Raw genomic sequence first — 25,960 nt, forward strand, 5'->3', positions numbered from 1 at the left:
TGCTCTCCCGCTAAGGTGAAAAAGTTCCTCATATATTCCAGGACTTAGGTGGGGTTGCTCCTCAGGATGAAAACCAATTATATCTTTACCAGAGGAGGGCAAAACTGGGCAGGAGCAAACAGAGAGGGACAAATTGCTGATGGAAGTTCAGTGAGTAGGAGCTTCTTTCTCTTCTTTGGACCTTCTTCCCTCTGGCTTCTTAATGTCTTTATCAAAACTCACTGCTCTGACGTGTGTAGCTAATACTGCAGAGATAGTGCCATGAAGGCACTGATTTGCAGCCATCTATAAAGGACTTAGGTTGTGCCAGCCCCTATTAAGTGCTTGACTTTCACTACCTCATTTACTCCTATAACAGCCCTTTTTGCCCCTAACTTTATGGTTGATTTATTGAGTGAAGAACTGAAAATCACTTTATGGGTGGTACATTTCCTTTGTGCATCACATTGAAAGTGAGATGTTGATAAACTGGGTGGGTGGATGTGTCCAGAAAGGGGAAGGATCCAGAGGCCACGTTATATAAGGAACATGTGCTGAAGGGGGTAGGGACATGAATGTGACTGGTACTAATATGGTAGTTCCAAGAAAAAATTGGAAACTTGCTCCTGGTCACTCAGGAAGTTTAGCCAGAGGACTTTAAGGGACTGTCCAATATTGGAGAAAAGGGTTATTATAGGGCCATTTGGGGAAGTCCTGGGTTTTAGAACAGACAGTCATGAGCAGGGAGGGTGTGAAGGAGGAAGAGAGAGAGAATTTCCCTGTTGCCGTACTGACTTCATCCTGCATTAATTCATCTGAACACTTACTGTTTGTTTGTTTCTCCACAGTCTTTCTATTGTTTTATCTATTTCTGAATTGATTCCCTGAAAGCTCTAAGGATGCTTTTTAAAATTCCGGTCCTCTGTATCACAAATCCTATTGGTTTTAGGATTCTTGGATGATAGTGGGAATGGCGAGGTGGAGACACAGAGAACATCTAAGATAAAAGGACACGGGGCTGGAGGTGGAAGCCTTGTACATCCAGCCACATACAGATTGGACAAGTTCCCTTGCTTTTTAGCCTCAGCTTTTACATACCTGAAAACGGGATTTATATATGTGTGTATATGTATCCTCTGTGTCCTAGAGAGTTTTTCTGAGGATCAGAAAAGAGAGTGGACATAAATGTGTTTGCAAACTGTTGTTGAGACCATCAAAATGTAAAGTTTTATGACTGTCACTATTGCTCTTGTGACACTGCCATTTGCTGAACCTCGTTTAATTTGGAAGCTCCCTAATTCACAATGATTTGCGTAGTGGGGTCATTACCACGTTGGAGCCTTAAATGGAGACTTTATCCATGATTCCTGAAGGGTCAGCTACCCCGGAGTCACATGAGAACAGAAAGCAAATCTTGTTTGTGAATTGGCTTCAAGTACTGTCAGTTTCAAATGGAGGTCTTGGGGGGTCCTTGGCTGGCACATCAAGGGGGCATTTCAAAGAAAAGAGGCTAAACCTTGACTAGACCTCAGAGCAAATGTGCACTCTTCTCTTTGCTACTCCCTTTCTAAAAAGGAAAACAAATTCTACTTACTTGGGTGTGTGTTAACTTATGTGTATCTGCTTATTCTAATCCTTTTTCCCCAAGCCTTCCTTTGCTTGTTCCATTTTATACATGGAATAATCTTCTAACATGCCGAATTTGTATAAATATCTTCTATTTTAGGACTTTCACAGTATTCCTAGAAATTTTGCCTAAGTAGCACTGTGCCTTCTCTATTTCATAGGTCTGCATAAAAAACCCAATATCCATTTACATTCTTCCTGGCATTTTGATGGTAGGAAAAATATCTGAGTTTATTTTTAGGGCAAGTCACATAACAGAAAGGATAGCAAATATTTGTGGTTGCCTTGGGAACTCAGTTTCTAGATATTACTGATTATGGAAAGGAGGAACAGATTTGGAGATGGGACAATTTGGTTATCAAGAAATAGAACAGCAGGAGGCCCTGGAAGAGGATGGAAGGAAGTAGAAGATCTATGTAAAAAATACAGGTTCCTAGTCAAATTTTTTTTCTTTTTGTCTGTTTCTGATTACTGTATACTGCCTTCCTGAGGGCAGAATATGGTGGGATGCTTTAATACCCAGGTGATTTTCTTCTTCAGTTTTGTTTTTTTGTTTTTTGTTTTTTGTAGGAAAGATCAGGATAGCAATTTGACTATTTGCCAAATTGTCCATAAGACAGAGTATCAAAGGGAAGAGACACTGAAGCCAAGAAATCCTGCTTTTTGTATTCCTGGATCTTTCTTGGAACAGCCCATCATGCGTGACATCTGAAGATACAGCACCAGCTGCTCATGAATACAAGTTCCTTAGAGTACCCAGACTTTATGGGAGCACTAAAAACGTATTACATGGTTTGTTGCCAGCATTTCCCACACTGACTCTCACCAGCAACTCTTCACTCTGGCCAACCTCAGAGACATGGGGACTGCTGTGCACTCTGATGTCTCATGTAGAGAGTCTCATGGGCTAACTGCAGGTGTGAAGGCCTGGAAAAAATTCTGGCTTTACTCCCCAGCCACCCCAAGACCCTGGTAGACCCAGGAAGTGGAAATTCTGGAGACCAATACTTGTATGGCCTTCTGAGTTGCACACTGCATCTGACTTGCTGTTCCCCCAGGAAACAGTTGATGTACACCCAGAATACTGAGGGCCTGTTGGAAAGCAGCCCTAGGCCTCAATGTCCTTCTCCTGGAGCTGGCAGACAATGAGGAAGGAGGGGAGAGAGTTACTTGTTGGGAGAGGAAGTAAAGCTGGAGGCTGGGCTGTGGTTAGAATTCAAGCATCGGGATCTGCAAGGCTCCAAGGCTCTCCCCACTCCATTCCATCAGGCCAGATTAGGATGGGGTGTGTTGCAGGGGGTTTAAGCCTAAGGGAGTGTGTATGTGTCAGGCACAGATGACATGGACTGGGTTCTTTTTTTTGTTGTTTAATTAGTTTACCATTTTTTAATAGATTTATTTATTTATTTATGGCTGCGTTGGGTCTTCGTTGCTGTGCACGGTCTTTCTCTAGTTGCGGCAAGCGGGGGCTACTTTTCGTTGCGGTGTGCAGGCTTCTCATTTTGGTGGCTTCTCTTGCTGCAGAGCACGGGCTGTAAGGTGCGCGGGCTTCAGTAGTTGTGGCTCATGGGCTCTAGAGCGCAGGCTCAGTAGTTGTGGCACATGGGCTTAGTTGCTTCGCGGCATGTGGGATCTTCCCGGACCAGGGCTTGAACCCGTGTCTCCTGCATTGGCAGGCATATTCTTAACCACTGCACCACCAGGGAAGCCCCGGACTGGGTTCTTTTACCTGAGGTTATAGGAGTTGACAGGCCCGTACGGAGAAGTTAGGAAACACAAGTAACAGGCTCTATTACTGCATATCAGCTGGAATGGGGGCCCCTTTGTTGTGGTTGTAGTTCCAGCTCATGTGAATCGACAGCTACTGTGGCAGTCTCCCCCTCTGATCATTCTTGCATGGCAAAAACTCCACTCTTCTCTGATTCTGTTCTCTGTTCTGCAGCATCTGCTGCCATGGCTGGACAACTCCCCTCTGTTGTCACTAATTGATTTCAGGAGGGTCTCTTGTTCCAGGCCAACTCCATTGATCTTCCCCCCAAAAGAAGGTAGAGCAGGGTATTCAAGCATTCAGATGAACTGACTTCCAATCCTAGTTCTGCCTCTTACTAGCTATATGACCTCAGGTTGGTAACTTAACTTCTCTGAGTATCAGTTTTCCCACCTGTACAATGGGATTAATATTAGTACTTAGTTTATAGCTTTGCTATAAATATTAAATGAGATCATGCAAGCCCAGCCCACACTTTGGCTCAAGCAGCAGTTGCTGGAACAGTCTTCTGTGGCCAAGATCATAAGGTCACAGGACTGGAAGGTTAGTCACAAAACCCAACCTAGCAACTTATGAGACAGAAACCATCTGTTGCAACTTTTCTCAGAGGATGGCTATGTAAACTGGCTCCACTTGGCTGAAGGAAGTGGGTAGGTGGTAGGTGGGAGTGGCAGGGATAGAAGAGAAAAGAGTTAAATGATTATCAGTTCCTCCTGGTGATTAAGAGCATAGATTTCCCAGACTCAGACAGGCTTGTGTTCAAATTCCAGCTCTGCACTCAGTGTCTGTGTGACCGTGAGCACATTACTAGACTCTCTGACCCCCCAGTTTCCTCAAGCGCAAAGTGGGCTAATGATATCTACAGTGTTGGAGGATTTCTTGAATAATGCATGTAAAGTGCTTAGCACAGTGCCTGGTACCCAGCAAGCACATAACAAATGATGATGAACATGACTGTGAGGATCACGGGAGCTTTTCTGGTCTAGAGTCCTGCTCTTTCCACCTGAGGAGGTGGGAAGGAGACAGGGTAGGTACTGGGCAAACCTGGGTGCTGGTGAAGTAATAGATGTGTTAACTGAGGGCCTCATTTCTGAGCCATTCTTCTACTCCTGATCCCTTATGTCCTCCCACCCTGCTGCCCAGTGCCTGGGAGCTCCCTAAAGCCCTTTGCTCCTAAACCATCCCAAGGGGTGATTTGCCCCTCCGCTCTCTATACTACTTCCAAACTCCTATTCTTTCTGTTCAGCTTTGCCACAGCCAGGTTTGGGGAACACAGTCCATCTCAACAATTCACTTTAAGGTGTGAAGGACCACACAACTCCCTTCTACTTTTAAGGTCACCAGACTGTTTCTTCTTTAACTCCTCCAAATTGGAAGTTAGTTGAGTGAGAAGCAGCGGAACGTAGAGGGTACTTAGAGCACAAGGCCCTCCATATTGCCCTGAAAAGAACCTGAAAGCTAAACCTGGGGAAAGGGGTAGGATCAGCAGGAGAGGAAGAATGTGTGGGTTCCCTAACCTCCCTACTGCATCCCGCTTCTTTGCGAATCCTGATTCTAGAACGTGAGGCTGATGTTGCTACCCAAGGGAGAAGGCAACTCAGGACTGACACCCACCAACCCAAAGTCAGCCCTAGATTCTGGCTCCCCATGCCCATTGTCAGCAGCAAAACTGGCTCCTAAAAGCACCAAATCCTGGGAGGAAAAGTATCAGCAAATGCTAAAGTGACAGGAATCTTCTCATTCACCCTAGACTTTTCTATCATGAGAAAAAGAGGAACCTTGGAATTTGGGGAAATTAAAAAAATTTTCAACCCCATTTACAGATGTAAAAAGCCTCTGGTTACTCGGGTATTGCATATTTGCATATTTGATTTTATATGTAGATTACAGATGAAGTTATGGCATTGTGGACTATAATCATCATCATACGAATCATCACAATCATTTAATTTACAGTTCATTTGGCAGTTTCTTACACATTATTCAATTAAATTTAATCATCCTAACAACCTTGTCAAGTAGGTATTACCATTAATCCTCATTTTACAGTTGAGAAAACAAAGGGTGAGAATGTGTGTTTACTCAAGATCCCAGATCCAGTAACCTCTAGCTTTTGTTTTGCTTTTGTTTTTTGATTTAGGTGAGTGACCAACGTTAGAATGAACCGTAGAAATGTGCTGGGTTATGGACTTTGCATCTTCCAATGTCAAGCATAATAAACTATATTAATTTCCAGGAAAAGAGCTGAGAGAGAAAAAAGGAGACTAAATCTATGATTCATGATACAACTTTTAGGGAAATTTGATCAGTCTAGTATTCCAAGTTTTATTTTGACTATCTTCTTTTTTTTCTTTTTTTTTTCCGAATCAAAGTGTAACCTCTTGAAATAGACATGCTGCTTCTACTCTACATAAACATGAAGCTCTATATGTTACAAAGAGGTTAGAAGGATGGACCTCCTAATTCATTAAGGGCCACGAAGTCTATTCTTATTTAAAGACATAAATGTTTTAGGATGGGGAGCGAATGTTAAAGATAGTGTTTGTCTATATCAAAATACAAAGAAGCATGAGATTGGCAGCTCTATGAAGGGCTTTGGGTAAGAATACAAAGGAGAGTGAAAAGGACATTGTTGTATGAGAATAAGATAAGCCACCCCAGTCAAGTGGAGGCTTTGGATGAAGTGTTTTTCTTACAAATTACAAAGCAAGGACAGAAGCAAAATAGACCATCAGTGGAGTATTTCAACTAAGGGAGGACTTGGTACACTGGATATGCAAATTATTAGTACAGTATTTGAAAGATATTCTACCATCTTGTCTTGGAGAAGTTGCTTAACCTATTTCATTTGCATTCTTCTTATCTGTAAAACAGGGGCTAAAACAGTACTTAACATTCAGGACCTTTAAGATTATTAAGTGAAAAAAAGTTATGTGAATTGCCTACTATAGTGCCTGGCCTGAAGAAGGTCACAAGAGATGTTGGCAACCCTGTCCTCCACTATCCCCCACTACAATCCTGTATGAAATTCTGAAGCACTATAACTTTATGTAGACATTTATTGGAAATATAATTTTCAAAAAAATACAAAGTGTGAAAAATTCTTGATTTTCCTTGCAAGTTAGAGGAAGATATTAATGCTCTTCTTCCTTGATTTAATTCTGATACAAAAGAAAGATATAGTTAGGAATGTAGGAGAAATGACTAGTTCATTTAGGCATTAATAATCCTGAAGAAGAGAAACATAAGGCAATCAGGCACATGGCTTCAGTTTTTAAGAAGGCAGATTTTAAAAAAAAATCAGAAATATGATGGGTGAGATATCATGGCCAGATTTGCTAAAGAATATGGCTCAAAAAAGTTAAGAGTCTAAAAATGAAATAACCAACTAAATGAGAAATATGCTTTTGTAATCACAAGTAATCTTAATGGATAAGAAAAGTGAAAGGCATTGAAAACACTCATTTGACCTGAGGGAGTTTGATAAGGAGCTCAGAAATTATGGGGGAGTTTTTTCTTTTATATTATATATTTCTCTATTTTCTAAAAATTTCTATGATGACCATAACTTTTATAAAATAAAAAACATTTCCCCGGGTATTTGTACAATAGAGAAAAAATGGTAAGTAATTGAGAAAATGTTTAGAAGCTAGGAGAATTCTTTTAAAAGTAGTATCACTAGGGCTAAGTATCATTTGGAGATGAGGCATGCAGGAAAAAATGCTAAAGATAACAAAAAAAATGTTATTTTGGTTATGGTTCAGTGCAAGATCATGAACAGGAAGGGAGGTGCACAATGATAATGGATTTTACAAAGGAACTGGAACCTCTGAACTTCTGTTTTGCTTCAATCTAGAAAAATTCAGTTCAATCAATTCAAACTAAAACATGTATCATTAAGAAGTCATTGAAACAGATGGGAAGTTATTAAGAGAGCCCCTGACTTTTCTAAATAAGTTTAAAGAACATTACAGAGATGATGTTCTTTAACTTCTCAGAGTTAGTAATCTAAATCATAAAATATGGGAGAGGATGGATTCAGGAAACTCCACATGAGGTTGATTCTTGGCAAATCCTTAAAATAAACATGAAAGATTTATTAACACCTAGGACAAAAACAGTCCCCAATCACTTGAAACTGACATAGTTTTACTAAGTCAAGTTATATCAAATTAGCCCAATTTGATATGGGGTAATTATGGGGAAGATGTGCAGGAACTTCTTAGAGTTAATAGATTTTGGTGGTCTCTCAAATTTATAGAAATAGTGTACTTTATTTCAGCAAGAGGGTCACAAAATTTTTTGGTTATAGAAAATTTCAAACAAAAACAAAGAGAGTAGTATATAGTATAATAAACCTCTACATACCCATTACCCATCTTCAACATTTATCAATACATGTTCTGAGATTTTTGTTTCCTCTGTTACTCTCCCTTCCAGCAAGCCTTTTTGTTGTTGGTATCGGAATTTTTTACAGCAAATCCCACATATTAGGTAATTTTACTGGTAAGTACTTCAGTATGAGAAAGATGTATAACAAAGTCTTTCATGATATGCTTAGCAGTTGCTAAGGATAAAATTCACGTGCACTCTAGCTGTTTTTTCCAGTGACAGTGTCTTGCTTGCTTGCTTGCCTGCCATCTTGCCAGGGTGCTGGCGTTGGGCTCAGTAGCTTTCTTTGGTATACCTTGGAATCCCTTACTCCACCTCTCCCCGCCAACCCCTGATGAAACCTCCTAGAGTGATTTTGAAGCTTGCTTCTTTGAGGAGCTGCTTAGGAATTCCCTTTCTGCTATTTCAACCCCCCTCCACCACTGTGTTAAACAATCCTAAAGTCAGCTTCACAAGGCTGACTGGCTTCAGGGATGGTGAACCAGAGCTGCCTTTAAAAAGGAGCTTGGAGGTAGCTGAGGGAATTGCCTGTTGGGAACAGACAGGAGGTGTGCTTCCCCACATACCTTCACAGTCTCTTATAAAAAGAGACGTATGGGTGGGATGTGTTGAGTTGTTTACAAAAATAGCACAGAGAAAATCCCTCTGAAATCATGGGAAAAAGTCCCATGGTTGTGCCTTAAATATAAAGAATAAATTGGATACAGTCTTCCCCCACTGTACCCCTAAAAGCTCTCATAACTTGTCTTCTCTATTTTTTAAAATATCAGCCATTAAGTGGGAGGTAGCAGTGGTTTTCAAAGTGTGGTCCCTGGACCAGCATCCGCAGCATTACCTAGAAACTTGTTAGAAGTGCACATTCTCTGGCCTCACCCCAGACATACTGAATCAGAAACTCTGAGGATGGGGTCCAGCAGTTTTTGTTTTAATAAACCTTCCTGGTGATTCTGAGCAGGTTTATGGTTGAGAACTGGACTATAGGACTATAGAAACTATGTCTTTAGAAGGTTCTCTAAAAGTTGTACAGAGCCTGCCCTCTGACACAGGGCTGAACAGGAAAACTGCAAGCTGAAGAAACTTCGGCTGTAACCACTGAGCCAGGGTGGGGAGTGGAGTTGACATTTGCTTAGTAAAATAGGTCACGTGGGAGGAGAGAAAAACTACTAATAGAGAAGAGCAAAACCAAGTGGAATCAGAATGACAAGGCAGTGGCCAATACACTCGTCGTTACAAAACTAGAAAGTTCCTATTCAAATGACTATAGTTACTAATACATACCTACATAGAAAGGAATTATAAGATATGAATTGGGGTTTTCTTTTAATATGCTGTATTTTGTTTCACCTTGGAGATGTAGCTTGTGAAAATATTTTGTCTAGTAGGTCTGGTCAGTCCTTAATTGAAGCTCTATGTTGACAGGAAAATAGAAACTTGCTGAATTTTAAAAACATGATTTGGCTGCTACATAATTGGAGTTTTGTGGTAAAGAATCACAGATGCCAGAAGTGTGAAAAGGTTATGATCTTAATCATAACCATATTGACCATAACAACAACAATAATCATCATAACTACAGTTACCATTTATTGAATGCCTACTGTGTGCAGACACTGCTGTGTGCTTGGCACTAGGTATAAAGTTGTGGATAAGCAGACTTGGTCCTTGCCCTCCAAAGCAGTGGTTCTCAACCTTGGCTACATATTAGTTGCACCAGGAAGCCATTAAAAATTAACAATGCCCAGGCTTCACCTCAGTGATTCTGACTTAATTAGTCTGGGATGGGACTCGGGGTTTCGTATTTTCACAAAGTTCTCCAGTGACTCTAATGTGCAGCTAGACTTGAGAATGACTGACGAGGTGAAAGACTTAAGCAGGTAGCTAATTAATTACAGTAGCCTTAAGTGATATGAGGAAAAATTTAGAGTGCTGTGAGGAGTGCCAGCTAGTGTGGGGTTCATGGAAGGGGTCTCTGAGGCATCCTTGAGGAAGGACTTGCACCTGGAATCTGAAGGCCGAGCAGAATATAGCTAAGGAAAGAGAGTGGGAGGAGAATGTTCTAGGCAGAGTTAAAAAATTGTGCGGGGGCCCGGTGGCAGGGGAAGAAAGGTGAAGTGAGGGCTGAAAGGAGGCAAAGAGTGAGGGAAGGGTGGTGATAAGGGAGGCTGGAAACCCAAGAAGGGGCAGGACAAGTAGGACCTATGGGTTACATGAAGGATTGTGGTCTTTATTCTAAAGTAATGGGAAGCTATGAAGGGTTTTAAGTAACTAGTGGGTGATGTGATCATATGGAGACTTTGAAAAGGTCACTGCGGCTGCAGCGTGGCAAACAAATTGTCGAGAGGCAAGAGTGGATGCAGGGAGACCAGTTAGGAGCCTGCTGTGGGAGGTGGTGGTGGCTGGACCAAGAAGGTGGCAGGGTGATGGAGGGGGGGCGTGGGCATCAGAATCTTTGGGAGGTAGAATCCCAGGACTTGACACAAGCGCTCAGTAACATTTGCTGAATGAGCGGGCTCCTTGGATGTGAAGGACAAGGGTGAGGAAGGAATGGAGGTTGATGCCATTTTTCTTGGGTCACAACTGGATGAGTAATAGAGATGCTCACTGAGCTCTAGGCATTGAACTGTGGAGAGCTGGGGGAGGAACAGGTTTGGGGAGAAGGGGAAAGCTTGAATTCTGTTTGGGCAGAAAAGGTTTGAGGTGCCTGTGAGTTATCCAAGGTGAAAGGTCAAGGAGGCAGCTGAAAGGTCAGGAATACATATGTCTGGGCTAAATATAAGTTAGTGTATTTCCCACATATGGACAGTACTAACCGAGGCCATGGGGCTGGTTGGAATCACTCTAATCCTTCTTTTCATACAGAGCTCACTGCATCTTCACATCAGCTTCCCAAATTAAGTGATGGATGTTTTTAAAATTTCAGTCTAGAAAATGAAATTTAAAAAGGCTAAGTAACTTTCCCAAGTCACACAGCTAGTTAAGAGGCAGGGGTGAGTGTCCATCCTACGGGATAGTTATAATAATCAAAAACAAGGAAATAGATGCATTATTACCTAATCATACTGCTTCTCTTAGAATGACTCACTGTCAGAGACAATGTAGTTAACCATGCTTGCTTAGAAAGGACCGGCTAAATGTGTAGTTCCTTCCATTATACACTTATCATCTGAGTCTATTATTCTTGGTAATTCAGCGGGAAAGTATTCCATGGAGTTTATGACTAAGCTCTGGGATCCAGATTTGGGATTTACTGCCTAAACATCTGCCCTCTTGCTTCCTACAATACATGCAAACTGAAGTCGAGTTGCCTGGCAGCTCACTAAAAATAGTCAGAACCATAGAGTTGAGAAGTTAAAACACATTTGGAATAATCAAATAAATCTCCCCTTTTCTTGAGGGAAAACATTGTGTACTAAAAATTCAAATCAATCTTACCCATTCATTTATTCAACTGACATATGGAATACTGACACAGACCAGACCCTTTGCTGGTTTCTGGAGACCTAAAAAGGTATACTGTGTTCTCAAGGTGCTCAGTCTCATAGAGGAGACTGACACAGGTTAAAGGCCATTATAGCATTGTGGGAGGGAAGCTATGAGACAGATGCAAAGGAGGGTATTTAATCCATCATTAGAGGAGGGGAAAGAGGCTTTCAGGAAGACTTTCTGGAAGTGGTGACACATAAACTGATTATCCTCAGCTTCAATTTCTTCATAAGGTACAAAAAGATAAAGAAGAGAGCTTCAGGCAGAAGAAAAAGGCAGGAACATTGTACAAGACATGAAGATATGAAAAAGAAGGGCAAATTTAGAGACTACCACCTTGAACTACACCTGAATTGTGTGGGGACTTGGCCTTAAAATTGTGGTTAAAGAATTTAACTTTTATTTGGAGACACATGGGAATCATTGAAGAAGTTCACATTGGTGGGGTCATATAACCAGGTTTGCATTTTTAGGATGATCATGGTAACTTCAAAGTAGAGGACAGATTAAAGGGGAAGAGCCTAGATGTGGGGAGGCCTCTACAGAAGCTATTGTAGAAGTCCAGGCAAGAAATAGATAAATGAAAAGATTTGGGAGATATTTAGTGGGTAGAATCAGTAAAACCTTGGAGGGAGTTTGCTTGGAGGGAGAAGGGAGAGTCTGGGGAGACTGGGGGCATGGTGCTGACCTTCACTGAGCAGATTATACAGAACAATTGGAGTGGGAAAGAAAGTTTAGTTTTAGACATGGTGATTTTGGCTGTAGAACATCAAAGCAGGTATGTTCAGTAGGTGACTAGAATTATAGATTTGGAGCTCAAGATAAAGTCCTGTACCAGAGATACAGATCAGGGGGTCATCCCAATAAAGTTTAGGGAGCCATCACCGTTCAGTTGGTCGTATGTGTATGAAGTGACATGAGCTAAGTTTCCAAGATGGAACACTGTGGAACATCCCTGTTTAAAGAGTATGGTGAGAAAAAGGTGCCAGCAAAGTAAGGGTCAGAGAAGTAAGAGGACTATTCGAAGAGTCTGGTGTCATGGGAGCCAAGAAAAGAGAGTTTATGTAGTAAACAGTGTCAATTTCTATAGGAAATGGAAAATCATCCATCGGATATTTGTGTGAGTGGCATTAGTAGAATGGTGGGACAGAAGCCAGGTGTGGTGGATCAGGGAGTGAGTGGGTTGTGGGAAGGTGGAATTTAGGAATGCACAGAGTGCAAGGAGGAAAACAGAACAAGTCAGAGGAAGTCAAATCTTAAGAACTGGTGCGGCCCGTATCAGCTCACTGGGAGGCTGGAGGCAGAGAGCCGAAGGCAAGAGAAATGGAATGAACGTCCCTGCGCTGTATAAAGCTCTGAGAAAAGGGGGAGTGGCCTTTCTCCACCCTGTCCTAAGAGCCTTGGTGATGGTGGGCCCAGGAGCATCTTTGTTATCTGATTTAGCTATCCCATCCCTGAAGACGGTCTACCAATGCAGCATTCTCAGAGGTCAGTTCTAGGCAACAAAGACTTTCCTGGAAGGTGGAGTAAAATTTTCCTCTTTATCTCTTGCATTCCTCAGAGTCTTTGGGTGTGTACGAATTTTTATAAAGAATTTCAACTATTTTAGCCACCATTTCCAAGGACCATAAGGTATGGTTCCTTGTACAGTATCCTTGTGTGGTATCCTGAGCTTTTGCTGAGGTGGAGACACTTTCCCCTCCACTAAGAACATTATTATAATTCCAAAGAAGGGAGAGTATGTGGGATCCCTCTTGTTTGCTTTGACCCCTAAAGTGTGCTTCCTTGTCTGGCTGAACCCCTCCTACCTCTGTGAGTCTGAGCAAATAAGAAAGCAGCCCGCCTGGGGGTGAGCAAGAAGTGCATAGACTGTGCTGTACATGTGGCTCCTGTGGTCTCCGCATCGCATCGGTATTCTACAGGCAGCCTGTGTCTCACAGGGAGAGACAATCTATTTCACTTTGTGGAATAAAGAAAATGAGAATTCCATGAAACCAAACATGCATATGAGGTATCTATATGTGACATAATACCCCCTATTGTTTAACAATGATTAGCTCACTTTTCACCTTGTAGAAAAATCATGGCAAGATAACTTGAACATGAAATCATAGTAGGGGGTTAGTTTGATTAACTTTGAGGAGTCATCCTACATCACTATGGAGAAAGAACTTTCAGGGAAGTGACCACGAGCCAAGGCACCTTCTCTCCCAAGGCTGTGCTAGAGGCACACTGCATTGACCAGTTCTTTTAGTTGCCTTTTCACTCCATGCAGATGACCTTGCCTCACCATATTCACACATCTTTCTTCATTCAGTATACAAAATTGAGTAGGACATCACTTTCTTAGTTGCGTTCTGGATTCGAGGAAATACTCAAGTCACAAGATTGAACATACTTTTTTAAAAAATTGTGGGCGATTTTGGTAGGAGCTGCCCTCATCTGTTATGGGTTGATCCTATTAGTTTTTCTTTAAGGAAGACACTTTCTCCAAGGTCCAGGAACCTTTCTTTAACCCCTCCTGCTTTCCACCTCACTAAATGAGTACAGAAAATAGGCTTTAAAAAATCTAGGGTACTCTCAGATTGCCCCTCCCAAGTATCAGTTGTATCTGTCACATCCTTGACAGGAACTAGATACTAAACAATTTAAGATTGAGTTCTCACATAAGCATCTAAAGTGCAGATACTCTGTGTTGATTGTTGAAGAAAGCTGCTTAGATACCAGATGATCTGTGACAGAGTTACCATGGACATTTAGAAACTTGATCATGTCTTATTTAGAGAGCTGTTCCCTCTTGTATTGATACATAACAGCAGAGGTGCCAAATTTCCCTTCGAATAAAGCTTTTAATCCACCCAAAGCCTGGCCCAATGAGACCTGACGATTTTGCACTAAAGAATACAAAAGAGATGACACTGATCTGGGAAGACTGAATGAGTGGGGACCCAGAGACGGATGCTTGGACTAATTAAGGGGGTGAGTGGCTGGCACAGTGGTAGAGTGGGCAGAGGATCAGCAAAGTTGACATCAAACCACCAACGCATCTCTTCCCATTTACCCTATGCCCACCTTCCAGGTTCCCAGCATCTTTGTCACTTTAATCCAAACTGGAAACCCGCTGTAGATTCTTTCTCTTCAACTCAGAGCCTTTGGGTCTTCAGGAATTTTTATTAAGAATTTTTAATTGCTCAGAGAATTAAGGAAGGAAGGAAGAGAGGGAAGGGGGAGAAGAAGGAGGAGAAAGAAGGGAGGGGAAAGAAGAAGGGAGGGAGTGAGGAAGGTCACATGGTAAAATAGTTTATGAATTGCTCAATGCAAAAGGGCATTAACATGCAGGCCTGGGACTCTATCCTTGGGGGGACCTGCCTACAGGGTTGGCCTTTGGCTGGTGTCTGGGAGCTTGGATTTGGGGAGGGTTCTCACCATTCTGAGAATTAAGGAAATGGCTTGCTGTGCCTGGACTGTTTGTGCAGGTAGTGAGGTTTGTGTTGGGCATCTGCTTTCCATCTGGAGTCTGGAATCTTTTTTTTTTTTTTTTTGCGGTACACGGGCCTCTCACTGTTGTGGCCTTTCCCGTTGCGGAACACAGGCTCCAGACGCGCAGGCTCAGCGGCCATGGCTCACGGGCCCAGCCGCTCCGCAGCATGTGGGATCTTCCTGGACCGGGGCATGAACCCGTGTCCCCTGCATCGGCAAGCGGACTCTCAACCACTGCGCCACCAGGGAAGCTCTGGAGTCTGGAATCTTGATGTATGCTGGATGGTAGGTGCCTGTGTGACTGGCCCCCAGTGAAGGCCCTGTGCTCTGGTGAGCTTCTCTGATAGACAACATTTCACATGTGTTATCACAACTCATTGCTGGGGTATTAAATGTGTCCTGTGGTCTCCACTGGGAGAAGACCCTTGGAAGCTTGCACCTGGTTTCCCCTAGACTTTGTCTCATACTTCTTTTCTCTTTGTTGATTTTTCTTCATATTCTTTGACTGTAATAAATCTTAGTCATGAGTTATGACTATATGCTGAGTCCTGTGAGTCCTCCTAGTGAATCTATAACTTTTCAGAGATGTCTATGCCTTTACCCAGTGGGAACATACTGTTCACATTGTTCCACATCTTGCTTTTCACAATATAAAATGTTTTGAAGACCATTTGCATCAACATTCATAGATCTCAATCTTTTCCATGCCTGAATAGTATTATGCATAACTGTACTAGAATTTATATATTCAGATCTCAATTAATGGACCTTTAGTAACTTATATTATTGCAATTACAAATAATGCTACATTGAACATTCCTATACATGCATCTTTTCATACATTGATAAGTATTACCAGCAGGTTAAATTCCTAGAAGTAGAATTCTTGGGTCAAAGGATATATATGCTTTGCTCTTTGATAGATATTGCAAAATTGCCCCCCACCAAAGAGGCTGTGTGGATTTTTACTCCCATGAACATGCAAGAAGTGCCTGTTTCCCCATATTTTTGTTGATATACGTTTCTTTATCAAATTTTCAATAAAATTCACCCTTTTTAGGTGTACAGTTCTGTGAATTTTAACAGATGTGTGTAGTCTTGTAACTACCACCACAATCAAGATACAGAATGTTTCCATCATCTCAGAAAGTTCCCTTGTGGACCTTTGTAGTCAATCCTCAGTTCCTGAAACTGCGTATTGATCTGATTCCTGTCCTTAGTTTTGCCTTTTTCAGAATATCATATAAATGAAATCACACATAGTCTTTTGAGTCTGGCTTCTTTCACTTAGCATAATGCTTTCGAGATTCATCCATGTTGTTGCATTTATGAGTAGTTTATGCCCTGTTTGTTGCTGAATAGAATTCCATTGTATCACAATTTGAGTACATTCACTAGTTGATGAGCACTTGGGTTGTTTTGAGTTTTTGGTGATGAGTAAAGCTGTTAGAAATATTTAGGTACAGGTTTTTGTGTAGACATGTCTTCACTCTTTTTGGGTAAATGCCTAAGAGTAGGATTGCCTGGTCATATGGTAAGTATATGTTTAGTTTCATAAGAAACTACCAAACTCTTTCCAAAGTAGCTGAGCCATTTTGCATCCCCAGCAGCAGTGTATGAGAGTTCCAGTAGCTCTGCATCCTTGCCAACATTTGGTATTGTCAGGTTTTTTTTGCCATTCTAATGAGTATGTAATAACATTATATATTTATCAAACTTTAAAAAAACTTCGCTATTCTAAGTAATAAAAGGTATGTCAATTTTCATTGACTACATTTCTTTAAGTTAGGGTAATTAGAATACTTCTAATATGTTGAAAATATTTCTTTTTCTTTAAGTTGCCTAGTTATGTTCTTTGCCCATTTTTCTACTAGATGGGTTGATCATTTTCTTAATGATTTTTAATGACTCTGTATATTAAGGAAACCAACTATTTCATAGTTGTTGCAAACATTTTCCTCAGTTTGTTATTTTTTACTTTGCTTATGGCATATTTTGCTGCAGAAATATTTTTATGTTGCTTCTGACTTTTGTACCTCGTAGGTACAAAAATGAGGAGGTAGAAATAAGATAACTTACAAATGTGAGATGTAGAAAACAGGGGGCTGTAAGGCTGGGCAACGTGGGTGAATCAGTTCACCCCATCCCCACTCTGACCCCCACACTAGTGATATTTGGCCAGCACAGATTGTCTCAGTCTTTCTCACCAGCAACACATACCCAAGGCTTGTTGACAAACGCAGCTGCTTTGAGAAAAGATAGAATCCCTAGGGCACAATTCTTCAATTTCAGATGTGGAAGATGATTTGTTTAGAGGAAGCAATGTGTTTATTGCAGAGACCATCAATACAGGAGATTGTTAACACTTGTTGGCTGGGACACAGGGTATTCCTGTCTGCCGTCTCAATGATATCACTCTGCCGGAAACAACCCTCCTCCTTGCCAACCCTATACTTGAATAGGGGATTCCACGATGTCCGCAAAGACCTATTGTGCTCCATGCAGTCTTGGGTAAAAGAATTCAGGAAAGGCCGGAAGGGGTGTGGGTGAGGAGGTAGACGAAATGGTGGGAGGAAGTGAGGAGAAGGAGAGAGAGGGAAGGGGATTCCTTTGCTTCCTTATTTCCCACACCCAGATCCTCTGTTGGCATTTGATTTTTGCAGTCATTAACGTTTTTAGAGTCAGGCACATCAGTGCCAAGTCAGTTACTTGCTGCTAATCTGAGAAGAGCACAGCCCACAGCAAAAAGAATGGTGGGATGGAGAGTGTGGGGTTGGCAGAGTCTGATTTGCAGGAAGAGCTTGTTGTGCACTCCCACCCCGGTTCCACTGCCCTGGGTCACTAAATGGCCTCTTCCCACCCAAAGCTGAACCTCTGAGGTGCCCACTCAGGATCAGCCAGTCTACTTTGTTAGGATAAATACACTCCTTTTCTAACTAAAGAGCTGTGAACTGAGACTAACCAGCTAATTAACATCTCAAAGAGCAGAAACAAAAGATCATAAGTAAAAGCAAGTAAACTTCTCTGAAGTCTTGGGTTCAGGAGATCAGTGGAACAGGACATGGGTATTTACTCAATAACCTGTCTCTCTACCTCTCTTTCTATTCCCACCCCCGCCTATCCCTTCCCCTCTTATTCTCTGGCTCCTTCTCCCAAGCCTGTGTCTATCTTGTTTTCCCTCCCACTCCTTTACTTTTCACCCTTTAACTAACTGGTCATCATTGAGGCCTTGAAGTACATTTTTAGTATTTGTCTATTTATTGACATTGTACTGACTTCCTCGACTTAAAAGCAGGCAGGAAAAAAACCCCACCAAATTAAACTGCTTTATCCTCAAACTTGACTCTGGATTTATTACTTGGGAAAATATGGGGGTGGGGGGTATGTGTGAAATGTAAGATCTTTCTATTTGAACAGAACTTTGGGTGAGTTCTTTTGCATTGTGTCACCTGAGAAGGAATGAAGCTGAGTAATTTCTATGCATCTCTAATGCAGGGCAGTGCTTGAGGCAGTGGAGTGGAGTTGAGAGACTTGGATCCAGTCACTGCTCTGTCAGTTGCAAGCTGTGTGACTTTGAGCAAGTCCCTTAGCCTCCCTAGGAACAGTAATCCCAGCCTCTGCCTCTTAGCTGCTAGCTTCTGACCATCAGGGACCGAGAGACTTCATATTTTATTTTATTTTGTCACATCTTTATTAGAGTATAAATGCTTTACAATATTGTGTTAGTTTGTGCTGTACAACAAAGTGAATCAGTTATATGTATACATATGTTCCCATATCCCCTCCCTCTTGAGCCTCCCTTTCACCCTCCCTATCCCACCCCTCTAGGTGGTCACAAAGCATCGAGCTGATCTCCCTGTGCTATGCAGCAGCTTCCCGCTAGCCATCCATTTTACATTTGGTAGTGTATATATGTCCATGCCACTCTCTCACTTCGTCCCAGCTTCCCCTTCCCCCACTGTGCCCTCCAGTCTGTTCTCTAAGACTTCATATTTTAAAAATATAACATTGTCTGGTGTCGTCAGTGACAACAGTCCAGACAGCCCCTTCAGCCAAATCCTCAAAGTCAGTCACTTTTCACTTCTGAATCATGAGATTGGCTTCTACGTACGGCGCTAGTACCACACAACAGGCACTGTACTAAGCCTTAGTCACGTGGTATAGGGTAGGGTGGTGGCTAAAAGCCTGGCCTCTGGATCCAGAATGCCTGACTTTAATTCCTGGTCCCAACATTTACATCAGTGTAAGTTTGGGCAATCTTCTTAACCTCTCTCTGACTCAGTTTCCTCACCTGTAAAGTGACAATAATGAGGATAATAATAGTACCTGTAATTTGTGACCTTATTTGGAAGTAAAGTCTTTGCAAATGTAATTAAGGATCTTGAGATCGTTCTGGCTTTAGGATGGGCCCTAAATCTAATGACTGGTGTCCTCATAAGAGAAAGGAGAGGGAAATTTGATACACACAGAGACAGGGAAAAAGGCCATGTGCAGACAGAGGCAGATATTGGAGTGATGCAGCCATAAACCAAGGAATGCCGGGAGCTACCAGAAGCTGGACAAGGCAAGAAAGGAATCTCTCCAGAGCCTTTGGCCCTGTTGACACCTTGATTCTGGACTTCTGGCCTCCGGAATTGTGAGAGAGTAAAATTCTATTGTTTTAAGTCACCATGTTTGTGGTAATTTGTTGTGGCAGCCCTAGGAAACTGATACAGGTGATGATAATAGTACTACCTCACAGGAGTGTTGTGAAGGTTAAATCAGTTGCTGTGTTTAAAGTGCTGTGAGCAGAACCTGAATGCAGTGAGGGCTCTTTTGTAGGTTGTTATGTAAATTGTTAGCTCACTGACTGTTACCTAGCAACCCTATGAATTCTGTACTATTGTGACTCCCATTTTGCATGCAAGGAATTGGAGGCTTAGAGAGAGTGAGCAAAGACAAGGTTGTTTGGACTCTGCTCTAGCTTGAGCCACCCTTCAGAAGTCTGTGGAGTTTGGCTTTCTACTGATGGATCCTGGTGACTGTTGGCTTGGCGACCCCTCATAATGGTGCTCTCTCAGCAAAGGTTCACCAGTCCTGGGTCACCAAGAAGCCCAGAAGGTATAGAGAAGAGCTGTCATGATATGGTACTTGCTCCTCCTGGATGCGTCTTCTCAGCTCTGGTCTGGCACAAGCAGAGCCATGCTCTGTCCACGCTTGACTGTGTGGTTGTCCTATGACCTGACTTCATGGGGGTGCCTCAGCACCTCATCACAAGAGACAGGGGTGCGCCGCCTAAAAGACCACACCCTTCCTGTCCAGGTACTTCAAAGGTTCCTGGTGGTTCCTTGTTTACCCCTATGGTGCTGAGTGTAAATTATACAAACGATTAGAAGGAAGTCGGATCACTTAAAGAAAGACAAAGCCCAGAACCTGCAAGGTCCCACAAGCAAGGCACCCAGTTGACCCCACCCCTGACCACCTCTTACTATTTTCCCCTTCATCACTCATCCAGCCACACTGGCCTTATGGCCAGGCATTGTTCCACCCCAGGTCCTTTGCACATGCAGTACCAGTTACCTTAAATTCTATTGCCCAAGTGGTATGCTTGCTTTCTCTTTATTCCTATCACTTTTAATATCACCATCTCAGGTCTTTCCTAATTACCCTATCCTGCCTCTTCACCTGCTTTTTCTCTCTCCTTAGCACTTATAATTATGTAACATACTATAAATTTTACTTATCTTGCTTATTATCTTTTCTTTCAGACTAACATCTAAGCACCATGAGGATGGGGGTGTTTATTTGATTTGCTCACTACTGTAGCTCAGAGCCTAGGGCAGGTCTAGTGAATAGTATAATGCATTCAATAAATAACTGTTGACTGGTTGAACAATGAATGAAACAACAACTGTAGAACTCCCAAACTGAAATAGGCCAATCCATTAAATATCTAGAGGTAGCACATGAAGAGAGGACTACTGGAACAATTGAGCTTTGAAGCATACGGAGGGGAGCTTGATTTTGAAGGTGACAAGGAAAAAGATTTGTTGGAGAAAGAGAGGAATAGAGTTCCAACGGAAGGAAATCTCATGTTGACAAATGTCAGAATCCAGAATTCATTTATGCGTTCAACTAGGGATATACCAATGAATGAGCCAGAAAAAAAGTCTCTTCACTTAAGGAACTTACAGTCTAGTGGTCATAATGTCAGGAATTATGATCTCGGGCACACACATCTGCTTATTGGAATGGGGAGATGGGAAGGACTTAAATTTCTGAAGGGCTGAGGGGTCCAAGTAGACCAGTGAGGCTTTCATCTGGCAAGCAGAAGGAAGCTACATTAAATTCCTAATTAGGGAGAACCCTGGGAATGTCAATTATGGAGGAATTCTGCAGCCGCATGAAGGATGGATTCTGATAGGAAAGGGAATTAGGGAAATACCAGAAAGGGCTATTGTAGAAGAGGTGGGGGTGACTGGAACAGGGGGGTGGATATCACCATAGAAGAGGTTGGGTTTAAGGGCCCTGGAATGAAGTACCTGGGAAAGGATCTTAAAGCCCTTGAGTGGGAGAACAATCTAAATGCGCATCACCAAGAACTCCCCCGTGATGGAGAGGAAGGAAGATGGCAGAAAGGGGGCAGAGAATCTAGGAGTTGGGGAAATGGCAAAGCCAGATTAGGACCAGTCCCCTGAGCTTCAGTGATGATTCTTCCATCACTGGGCTGTGTAAACACAGGAAGGACCACAGCACTGCACTGATGTTTACTCTCCAGTGCTTGTCTGTATTGGCTGCTTTGTTCTCTATATGACAAGCCAAGCTTGGTCCGGATGTGACCCATCAGAAGTTGGAAGTGATTTGAATCTAGTGAGTCTCACTGAATCCGCAGAGCAAAACTTTTGTTGTTTTTGCCAAAAACCCACCACATCTGTCAACACCCCAAATCTTTTTATTAATGGAGTAAAATTTTAGGATAATACATCTTTGGTATCATGAAGTAGAGATGCTGGGATTTCTCTGTATAGCAGAATTTTGACTAAGGACAGATTTTAATAATTTTAATCATTAATAGGATGCCAACTGTGGATGTCATGATGGCTGTTTCTGTAAGAATGAAAAAGAATCCTTTTTTTTTTTTTGCCTCTGACATAGCTAATTGGCTTGAAATCAGTCTGTGTTTTCTCAGAGCTTGGTTTCCTTCACTTTTGTCTCTGTCAAGTGAAGAACTGACACTTCTACCTGGCTCTCACCTCAAACAGAAAAGCTTTCTCCTTTGTCATATGAAAGGAGGAGAATGGGAGGGAAGTGGCAGTCTTGAATTCTCCAGGATAGTGAGACAATTCAAAGGAAAACAAATACAACACTTTGCTGTTAGATATTTTCGGTAAAAATGTTCCTTGAAATTGTTTTTTGAAATACTGTTTCACGTTGTATGATACAAGTCAAGTTTCTGTTATCCACAAGGGAAATGAATGGCTTTTCAGGGGGAAATACAGTCATTGTGAATTTTCTATAACAGAACTTGACTGTAGCAGTCATGGCATCTGAAAGAGCTCTGGGGCCTGGGAAGAGAGGGCAGTTACTGAAGTGGTTCCCTTTTATGAATACATCCTAGATATGTCCACCTGGACCCCCGCGTCTGCTACCACTTCCTAAGAAGACTCTGGCTTCCTCCATGTGATAAGGGCTTTTGAAAATTACCTGCCATGGTTCATAGAAAACACAGTATTTTAATTATTCCTCTCTGGGTAATCTAGTCGGTCACATGAAAAACAAACTTAGCCATTATTTTTTTGATAATACAGCTTTTGAAAATTGTGTATGAAAAATTCCTAAACTTCTTCTCTGACCTAAGTTCTTTTCCTTATCATATCTTTAATAAGACAAATAAGATGAAAGCCTTGAATATATTCTAATAATATGGATATCATTGCAAAAACTGGGCAAATGTGGAAAAGTATACTTCCTTATTTTTATTCTCTATTTTTTTACTGAAGTATAGTTGATTTACAGTGTTGTGCTAATTTCTGCTGTACAGCACAGTGACTCAGTTATACACACATATATACATTCTTTTTTTTGTTCTTTTCCAATATGGTTTATCTAAGGAGACTGGATATAGATCCCTGTGCTATACAGTAGGACCTTGTTGTTTATCCATTTGAAATATAATAGTTTGCATCTACTAACCCCAAACTCCCAGTCCATCACTCTACCTCCCCCCCTCCCCCTTGGCAACCACAAGTTTGTTCTCTATGTCTGGGAGTCTGTTTATGTTTTGTAGATAAGTTCATTTGTGGCATATTTTAGATTCCATATATAAGCGATATCATATGGTATCTGTCTTTCTCTTTCTGACTTACTTCACTTAGTATGATAATCTCTAGTTGCATCCATGTTGCTGCAAATGGCATTATTTTGCTCTTTTTTATGGCTGGGTAGTACTCCATTGTATATATACACCACATCTTCTTTATCCATTCATCTGTTGATGGACATTTAGGTTGTTTCCATGTTTTGGCTATTGTGAGTAGTGCTGCTATGAACATAGGGGTGCATGTGTCTTTTTTTTTTAATCTTTATTGGAGTATAATTGCTTTACAGTGTTTTAGTTTCTGCTGTACAACAAAGTGAATCAGCTACATGCATACATATATCCCCATATCCCCTCCCTCTTGAGCCTCCCTTTCACCCTCCCTATCCCACCCCTCTAGGTCATCGCCAAGTATCGAGCTGATCTCCCTGTGCTATGCAGCAGCTTCCCACTGGCCATCCATTTTACATTTGGTAGTGTAATATGTCAATGCTACTCTCTCACTTCATCCCAGCCTCCTCTTCCCTCGCTGTGTCCTCAAGTCCGTTCTCAACATCTGCATCTTTATTCCTGCCCTGCCACTAGGTTCATCAGTACCATTTTTCTAGATTCCATATATATGAGTTAGCATACGGTATTTGTTTTTCTCTTTCTGACTGACTTCACTCTGTGTGACAGACTATAGGTCCATCTACCTCACTACACGTAACTCAATTTCGTTCCTTTTTATGGCTGAGAAATATTCCATTGTATATATGTGCCACATCTTCTTTATCCATTCATCTGTCGATGGACATTTAGGTTGTTTCCATGTCCTGGCTATTGTAAGTAGAGCTGCAATGAACATCGTGGTACATGTATCTTTTTGAATTATGGTTTTTTCAGGGTATATTCCCAGTAGTGGGATTGCTGGGTCATATGGTAGTTCTATTTTTAGTTTTTTAAGGAATCTCCATACTGTTCTCCATAGTGGCTATATCAATTTACATTCCAACCAACAGTGCAGGAGGGTTCCCTTTTCTCCACACCCTCTCCAGCACTTATTATTTCTAGATTTTTTGATGATGGCCATTCTGGCTGGTGTGAGGTGATACCTCATTGTAGTTTTGATATGCATTTCTCTAATGATTAGTGATGTTGAGCATCTTTTCATGTGTTTGTTGGCCATCTGTATGTCTTCTTTGGAGAAATGTCTATTTAGGTCTTCCGCCCATTTTTGGATTGGGTTGTTTGTTTTTTTGATATTGAGCTGCATGAGTTGCTTGTATATTTTGGAGATTAATCCTTTGCCAATTGCTTCCTTTGCAAGTATTTTCTCCCATTCAGAGCGTTGTCTTTTCATCTTGTTTATGGTTTCCTTTGCTGTGCAAAAGCTTTTAAGTTTCATTAGGTCCCATTTGTTTATTTTTGTTTTTATTTCCATTACTCAAAGAGGTGGGTCAAAAAGGATCTTGCTGTGATTTATGTCATAGAGTTTTCTGCCTATGTTTTCCTCTAAGAGTTTTATAGTGTCTGGCCTTACATTTAGGTCTTTAACCCATCTTGAGTTTATTTTTGTGTATGGTGTTAGGAAGTGTTCTAATTTCATTCTTTTACATGTAACTGTCCAGCTTTCCCAGCACCACTTATTGAAGAGGCTGTCTTTTCTCCATTGTATATTCTTGCCTCCTTTGTCAAAGATAAGGTGACCATATGTGTGTAGGTTTACTTCTGGGTTTTCTATCCTGTTCCATTGATCTATATTTCTGTTTTTGTGCCAGTACCATACTGTCTTGATTGATGTATCTTTTTGAATTATAGTTTTAGTTTTGTCGGGTTATATGCCAGCAGTGGGATTGCTGGATCATATGGCAGCTCTATTTTTAGTTTTCTGAGGAGCCTCTGTACTGTTTTCCATAGTGACTGCACCAACTTACATTCCTACCAACAGTATAGGAGGGTTCCCTGGAAAAGTACACTTTCAACTGTTCAGTGATAATAATGAGTTAGTAAATATTCTCATTAAGAAAAGGAAGAAACTACTAGAGTCACATCAATCTATTTCCCACCTCAGGGCTTTTGCAGTTGATAATTCCTCTCCCTGGAAAGTTCTTTCTCCTTCTCATAGCTGTTGTTTTCTCATCATCCAGGTCTAAGCTCAAACATCACCTTCTCAGAGAGCGTTTCCTGACCCTCAGTCTAATCTCCCCACCCCAACTCTGCTGCAAGTCACTCTGTAACATTCCTTGGTTTTAATTTCTCCTCAACACTTTTCATGACCTGAAGTCACTTATTTGCATACTTCTTTTCTGGTTCATCTATCTCCCCAACTAGATGTGAACTCCAAAGATCAGGGACCTTGTTGGTCCTTTTCATTGGCTACTAAGATTAGTGCCTGAATGGATGGAAGGAAAATGATATAATCAAAATTGTTATATTTACGGAAACGAATAGGTAGAACTTTTGGACATTTTGAAGGAGTAAAGCATTCAAAGTTCTATTATAGTAGAAACATTGCTGCAGTGTGCAACCCTTGGGTATTAGATATGTAATTTTTCGTCTAAAACGTGCTGTTGTAAGCTGTGTTTGTCAATATCATGACTTTGGGAAGTGAGGTAGGTAGTACTCAGGTAGGTAGGTAGGTGGTACTTAGGGGGCTCTTTTCCAGATTCCAGAGCCCTGGCAGCAAAAAGGATGTTTCTCCCACACCAGGATGTTTTGGCTTCAAGGTCTTTAAATCATGACTCTAATTGGATCAAAGCGTAAGTCTCATGGGAGGATCAGATCAGGGTTAGCTGTTTTAGCAGCTCAAAATGCTTTAAGAACTCAAGTTCTTCCCATCTCTCTGCTCAGCCATCCTTGGCTGGACAGTATCTGAGGAAGAAGAGAGAATGCTTCCTTTCTTTTCCTAGGCTTGCCCCAGCAGACTTCCTCCAGGGTCTCACAGGCCATTTTGG

At 41.6% G+C, this 25,960-nt stretch overlaps 1 protein-coding gene across 3 annotated transcripts in view; it reads left to right on the plus strand.

The window, feature by feature from the left end:
- The window catches only part of ENTPD1 (ectonucleoside triphosphate diphosphohydrolase 1), a 123,159-nt gene that overhangs the window by 52,097 nt on the left and 45,102 nt on the right, over window positions 1–25,960 (plus strand). Inside the window, exon 1 of one of the 3 annotated variants that reach the window (XM_082633541.1) lies at window positions 2,012–2,522. The exons of the other annotated variants lie outside the window; for them this stretch is intronic. Within the exon in view, the coding sequence (XP_082489667.1) occupies window positions 2,465–2,522 (58 nt within the window). The 5' untranslated portion in view covers window positions 2,012–2,464. Of the gene's footprint in view, window positions 1–2,011; window positions 2,523–25,960 lie in introns of those variants that run through there. 3 annotated transcript variants of the gene reach the window in all.

Source organism: Mesoplodon mirus (assembly GCF_964341445.2).
Source record: "Mesoplodon mirus genome assembly, chromosome: 2".
Taxonomy (NCBI): Eukaryota; Metazoa; Chordata; class Mammalia; order Artiodactyla; family Ziphiidae; genus Mesoplodon; species Mesoplodon mirus.